The sequence below is a fragment of the Raphanus sativus genome, unplaced genomic scaffold, assembly GCF_000801105.2.
Source record: "Raphanus sativus cultivar WK10039 unplaced genomic scaffold, ASM80110v3 Scaffold4618, whole genome shotgun sequence".
NCBI classification, from domain to species: domain Eukaryota; kingdom Viridiplantae; phylum Streptophyta; class Magnoliopsida; order Brassicales; family Brassicaceae; genus Raphanus; species Raphanus sativus.
In genome coordinates, this window is record NW_026619920.1 from 1 (window position 1) to 6,462 (window position 6,462).

Genomic DNA, 6,462 nt, shown 5'->3' on the forward strand with positions numbered 1-6,462 from the left:
GCAAAAAAATGATCTGAACCAAACCGAATCGGATCAATCAAATCGAATTTGATGGAGCCCCAAAACACCCAAGGCCTGTATTTAAAAGAAAAAGAAAAATGGTATATGGCGAAATAAAGCCAAGTTTAAACCCTAATTCCCAAATCGGATTCGATCTCGAGCAATCCTAAGTCCGTCTCTCTCTCTATACCTACTTCAAAACAAAAGGCGTTCGTTCGCTTTTCCTCTCTAGCTCAATTCGTCATGTCTTGGTGCACGATCGAGTCGGATCCTGGTACGTACGTTTGGTCTCCTCCTCACCTTCTCTTGCGATGCATAAATATCCTGTTGGGTTACTAACTTGAATTGGATGTTAAATCCAAAGTTCTCTTTTACCATATCTTTTGATTGTTTTTACCAAAAGAAAACAAAAAGATTTGGAATTTATGATCCTAGTGTTCTGTATGTGTGCCTTTGGTACTATCTAAAGTGTTAGGCTTTGGAGGTTAAATGTAACAGATTGTAACTTTTGGAGTTTATTTAAGTAAAACAAGTGTTGATATTTGGTATATAGATCCGTCCAAGGTTCCGCACTCTTGTAACTGTCTTTAGGTTTCTTATCTACTGACGATATTCCATGGTGTAGTCTTTGTGTGTGTGTGTGTTGCTAATTGATTTACATGTACGCAACAGGTGTGTTTACAGAGCTTATTCAACAAATGCAAGTCAAAGGTGTCCAGGTCAATAATCTACTCTTTCTAGTGTCTCTCTGTTTTTTTTTTTCTATATACTCTTTAGCAGACTTCATCCTGAAGAAAATATCTAAACTTTCTTAGTTTTTCGTACTCATCTTCTGTAGCTACTCTCTCAATTGTTGGTCTCTGCTATCTAATGTCTTGTTTATGATTATTCTAGTCCATTTTTGATTTATACTCTTTGTTCTGTAGGTTGAAGAGTTGTACTCCCTTGATCTTGATTCTCTCAATAACCTCAGGTGAGTAGTTATATTTGCCTCCACCTGAAAGTTTCTGCTTATTATTTTAAAAAGGAACTTTTAACTCTATGTTGTAGCTAATGCCCTTATTAATATTATGTTTTTTTTCCTACCTCGTGGCTGCTTTGTAGACCCGTGTACGGTCTGATCTTCCTTTTCAAATGGCAAGCTGGCGTTAAAGATGATCGTCCAACGATCCAAGATCCAGTTTCTAACCTCTTTTTCGCAAACCAGGTTTTTGTATAAAATAACATTTTGATTAAAATGATTTTCTTTTTCCTTCTTATTCAACCTCAAATCTTAAAACGTTCTTTTATAGGTCATTAACAATGCTTGTGCAACCCAAGCGATCTTGTCTATCCTCTTGAACTCTCCCGACGTCGACATCGGTCCTGAGCTCTCGACGCTGAAAGAGTTCACCAAGAACTTCCCATCTGACCTCAAGGGCTTGGCCATCAACAACAGCGAGGCGATAAGGACAGCTCACAACTCTTTCGCAAGGCCTGAGCCATTTGTCCCCGAGGAACAGAAAGCTGCCACAAAAGACGACGACGTCTACCATTTCATAAGCTACATACCTGTGGATGGAGTCTTGTACGAGCTCGACGGTCTCAAGGAAGGACCCATCAGCCTTGGTCCGTGCCCCGGGGACCAGAGCGGTATCGAGTGGCTGCAGCTGGTTCAGCCGGTGATCCAAGAAAGGATCGAGAGGTACTCGCAGAGCGAGATTAGGTTCAATCTTTTGGCTGTGATTAAAAACAGGAAGGATATTTACACGGCGGAGCTCAAGGAGCTTCAGAGGCAGAGGGAGCAGATGGTGCAGGAGTTGGCTGGTGTGGAGAAGAGCCGTGCAGGGGAGCTTGAGGTGTTGATCGGTGAAGTGAGGAGCGGGATCGAAGCTGTGAGTGATAAGATTGTGATGGAGGAGGAGAAGTTCATGAAATGGAAGACGGAGAATATTAGGAGGAAGCACAACTACATTCCGTTTTTGTTCAACTTCCTCAAGCTTCTTGCGGAGAAGAAACAGTTGAAACCTCTGATTGAGAAGGCCAAGAAACAGAAGACAGAAAGCTCCACTTGAGATAAAACCAGTACCTGTTTTGTGTCGATCTTGCCAAGAGGCATTTGATACACTCTCCTGTCGTTATGTCTTTTGTAATTCTGTTTTTTTTTATCACACAAGAAATAGATTTTCTCTAGATGAAGTTTGATTCCCAATGGTTTTTGTTGGTTTTACATTCACAGTGAGTAATCTATCTGAAAGGTTATTAACATGTTTTGTGCTCGTACGCAATATGTTTTCACTTTCTGAAATTTCTATGATGTAATATTGTAATCACCAAAGCAAGTACCGTTGCACCTAAAAGTAGTCTGTTATGAACTTATGAGACCTCTACCAACACTTTTTGAGAATTTATGCCAAAGTCATAGACTTCCGTCTTGTCTCTACTCAATATCACATAGTTAAAACCTTCTCATACATATTTATATTTACTAAAATCACAAATAAATTTTCCTTGTTGATCAGAAGTTGATAGAGAGAGAAATCATTAAACCCACCAAGTAGCAAAGTGATAAAATCACAATCTTCCTTTTTTTCTTTGGTTAGAGACAATTCGGTTACAAAGATTGAAGGTCATTAGACATGGTCGCTGGTATTCCATAACGTTTTAAAATCTTAGGAGTTGCTCTTTTCCCAGACTTGTAGCCGATGATGATGGTATTATCGTTCCCTAGGTCAATTCTCAAATCCTCAGTGCAACATTTGTCGATGAGCTGACGTAAATGCTTCAGATTCTCCACTTGCACTCCGTTCACTTTCTTTACCTGTTTCCACCAACAAATATGATTCTTTTTAGTGTAAAAAATTATCTTACAAGTGTGGAACTATATGATTCATATCTGTCACGGGGGGCATATTATGGTCAATACAAACATGACTCGAGAATATAGAAGTTACCCGCGAGTTGTTCAAAAACGTGTATCCGACAGTGGTCTCATCCTCTAACACCTGCTCCAAAAAAAAAAAAAGAAAGCGTTCAAAAGAGAATTTAATTGTGGTCTAAATGTTTTTTATTTCTCTCTTACAAGTAAAACAAGCTTTCAAAAGAGAAAAAAAGCGTTCAAAAGAGAATTTAGTATTCTGTCGGACCTGAGAGAGTAGGACGATCTGTTCACCGGCTTTTTTGGGTATCGTTACTGGCTGAGTAGAAGGAAAAAAGACCAAACCCGCGAATATGTAATAACTTGGAAGCTTATCAAATTGAGACACTGGATGTAGAGGTTCCACCTACGTAAGTACCATGCATAACACAAGATGTAAAAAAAAATCGGTTGAACTAAAAAAACACACTGAATAATTCAGAAAGAAGTTACAAAACTCATACAACAAAGTTCAAAAAAAAATATGGAAAGTTCATTAACTTACGGGGGTTATATTGATATTGAATTCATGTGTTTTTCCATCTCTTAGGACTTTCAGAGTTGTTGTTTCGCATGGTTTCTTCATAGAAACCAAGTGATTGAAATCTATGCTTTCTGTCTTCCGGAAAACAACTGTATCAAAACATAAAGATGGGTGAATTTTCACTACTGAATCAAAAGATTGAACAAAATTTTGTGTAATAAAATGTTTACCTGTCTCGTCGTTTCCTATGGAAACACCATCAATCGAGAGAAGAACGTCATCTTTTTTCAGAATACCATAAGAACTCGACAACGGGTTTATTCTTTTTATTAGAACCCCTGTCATTTTAGGGGTCATCTTGAAGTAATTACGCATACGAGCATTCTGCATATGCTGACACAATATACCCAACGAGCAGAATCCAGGGAATTTGTCATTTTCTTCAGCACCAGATATGAAATGCTTAACTACTGGAGTTGGGATAATGCAGCTGCATATGAAAATCACCAAAAAAAAACTTTCAGAAAAAAAGAAGGTTTGTCTCCATTTATTCAAATTTCAAAGATTTACAGTTTTAACTCACCCTGTGTCCTTATTACCTTGAAACGCTACACCAACAACTTTGTTATCCATGAATGCTGGACCACCACTATTTCCAGGATTAATAGCTGCGTCTGTTTGTATTGTCATTAGACTAGTTTTGCTGTAAGAGTATCTGCCAACTTCAATCCTAGAGACAACTCCTTTCGTAATGCAAATGTTATCACCACCTGCAAAATGAGTTCATAACATAAGTCAATAGTGTCATCTTTTGTTGAGTTTCAGCAAAATTGTGGCCTATGAAATAATTTCAGTACTCATTTATCTTTAGACACGGTAGTACTTCCGTAAATAAATGGTGCGTTTTATTGTCTATGGTTTTCCAAATTTAGCATGGTATCAGATAGACTAACATGATATCTTAATTTTACTAAATTATCATCTAAAAGATATTTGCAAATATAAAACGAAACCATGGTCATTAAGCTGTTTTAATCACTCTATTATTTTCCTTTACTCGAACAGTAATCTGAATTTTTACCTCTTGGATATCCAACAACAAACACAGTTTCGTTAAGAAAGGGTACGTCTCCGAAGTCCAAGGGCTTCAAATCCTTCCAAAACGAATAAAACTTAGCTTCACCCCTAAGGTGAACCTCTACATTCACCCACCAATAGGAATTAGTTAATTGAGATTTGATATCTCTTAAAAAAGGAAACCAATTAATAAGAATTTAATGAAATAAAATTATGTTTTTAGATAAATAAAAAATAGTAGCAATTATCAAAAAATTTTTTTTTTAATATTGATAAATCCGTCAGAAAATACTAAACCCTAAACCCTAAATTCTAAACCCTAAACCTTAAATTCTAAATACTAAACCCTAAACCTTAGGGAAAAGCCTGAACCCTTGGGCAAATCCTATACCCTAAACCCTTAAATTTAAACCAAACCTTAAATCATAAACTAAATCCTAATCCCTAAACCCTAAATTATAACCCCTAATACTAAACCCTAAATCCTAAATTCCAAAATGGTTTATGGTTTAGGATTAATTAAGGGTTTATGATTTAATATTTGTCAAAGAGTTTAGGGTTTAGGGTTTCGTGTTTAGAATTTAGGGTTTAATATTATTGTTTATGATTAAGGGTTTAGGGTTTAAGATTAACGATTTAGGATGTAGGATTTGCCCAAGGGTTCAGGCTTTCCCCAAGGGTTTAGGGTTTAGTATTTATAATTTAGGGTTTAGGGTTTATGGTTTAGTATTTTCTGACGTATTTATCAATATTAAAAAAAAAAAATTTTATAATTGCTACTATTTTTTTTTTATCTAAAAACATAATTTTATTTCATTAAATTTTTATTACTTGGTTTCCTTTTTTAAGAGATATCAAATCTTAATTAACTAATTCCTATTGGTGGGTGAATGTAGAGATTCACCTTAGGGGGTGAAGCTAAGTTTTGTTCTTCCAAAACGTTTTGCTTTTAATCTTCAAAATTGCCAAATCGCAAGCATGACCCACTGATTCGACTTCTGCTTTGAATTTGGTTGGTGAACCATGCTTTCTGACTTGCACGAATGTGTGATCAGCGACTACATGAGCGTTCGTAAGAATCTTATTGTTTGATATGACAAATCCTACATCAATTAGAAACAAAGATATGATTTAAACCATGCAAAGAAGAAATACAAACAGGCAAGTGTACGTAACAACCTAATTAAGTAAACCAAGAACATGCACACATCGGGTTCGTGACGAATAAGATACACTAGTAATCCAACATTTAGGGTTTAGCGGATGTTGATTTTTGCAAAAAATACCGAAAACAACTAAAACATGAATAGTTAGTTTATTTCCATAAATTTAAAATATAATTACTTTTGATGATTATCCTAATTTCACATACATCAATATCTAAGCGTCATGCGACGAATGTTTTAAGAAAAAGATAAAAATAAAAATCCACAAGAGGAAAGATCTGTGATCCATTACCAGAGCCAGAACATCGTCGCGGCAGATTTTTTTGCCAAGGTTGCAAAGCGTTAGACTTGGAAGAGCTGCAAAACACTTTCACCACCGAGTTCAGCGCCAAATCAATAACAGAATCCTTTGCGTTTTCCGCCGCCAGAACGGAAGAAAAGCGGCGAGAAAAGGTTGTGTTAACGCTCTGGCTGCTAGTGCTAGAGCAACGAAGAATAAGAATACGAACAGACCCTATAAACATATTTTTTTAAACTTTGTCGGAAGTTCTGACGATTCCTTAAAATAGTTGTAGCTTATAGAGAGAAAGAAACCTCTTAATGTGCTGCAAGAAAATCATATGGACCTGTTTACAAATTTCCTAAATAGTCTCTTTCTATTTCTAGTTTTTTTTTTGTTTTCTAAATAACCCCAAACATTACATTTTAATTTACCAAACTAGGTTTTATATGGGTAAATGATAATTATGCCCTCATTACAAAATTAGTTAATTATTTATTCAATATAAAAATATAAATAAATATAAAAATAATAAAGTCGAAAATAATTTTTATCTAAA

The 6,462-nt window shown here is 35.8% G+C and overlaps 2 protein-coding genes across 2 annotated transcripts; one reads left to right on the forward strand and one right to left on the reverse strand.

Annotated features, from left to right (window-relative positions):
- Positions 1–99: 99 nt before the first annotated feature.
- On the forward strand, positions 100–2,247 carry LOC108818093 (ubiquitin carboxyl-terminal hydrolase 2). The gene is made up of 5 exons (XM_018590957.2): positions 100–274; positions 673–719; positions 927–973; positions 1,105–1,207; positions 1,293–2,247. The coding sequence occupies exons 1-5, from the start codon at positions 244–246 to the stop codon at positions 2,052–2,054; spliced, it is 990 nt and encodes a 329-aa protein (XP_018446459.1). The 5' UTR covers positions 100–243; the 3' UTR covers positions 2,055–2,247.
- A 247-nt stretch (positions 2,248–2,494) lies between these two features.
- LOC130507489 (protease Do-like 10, mitochondrial) lies at positions 2,495–4,539 on the reverse strand. The gene is made up of 7 exons (XM_057002197.1): positions 4,462–4,539; positions 3,964–4,150; positions 3,611–3,870; positions 3,402–3,529; positions 3,126–3,263; positions 2,934–2,984; positions 2,495–2,800 (listed from the first exon to the last, which is right to left on the reverse strand). The coding sequence occupies exons 2-7, from the start codon at positions 4,068–4,070 to the stop codon at positions 2,594–2,596; spliced, it is 891 nt and encodes a 296-aa protein (XP_056858177.1). The 5' UTR covers positions 4,071–4,150; positions 4,462–4,539; the 3' UTR covers positions 2,495–2,593.
- Between the last annotated feature and the right edge of the window lie 1,923 nt (positions 4,540–6,462).

Coding starts and splice junctions, on each gene's coding strand:
- LOC108818093 (XM_018590957.2), top strand. CDS start 244: ATGTCTTGGTGCACGATCGAGTCGGATCCTG. Junction 720..926: donor TGCAAGTCAAAGGTGTCCAG/GTCAATAATCTA, acceptor TTTGTTCTGTAG/GTTGAAGAGTTGTACTCCCT. Junction 974..1,104: donor GATTCTCTCAATAACCTCAG/GTGAGTAGTTAT, acceptor GCTGCTTTGTAG/ACCCGTGTACGGTCTGATCT.
- LOC130507489 (XM_057002197.1), bottom strand. CDS start 4,070: ATGACAATACAAACAGACGCAGCTATTAATCCTGGAAATAGTGGTGGT. Junction 3,871..3,963: donor CAAGGTAATAAGGACACAGG/GTGAGTTAAAAC, acceptor TTTCATATGCAG/CTGCATTATCCCAACTCCAG. Junction 3,530..3,610: donor CATAGGAAACGACGAGACAG/GTAAACATTTTA, acceptor GTTTTGATACAG/TTGTTTTCCGGAAGACAGAA.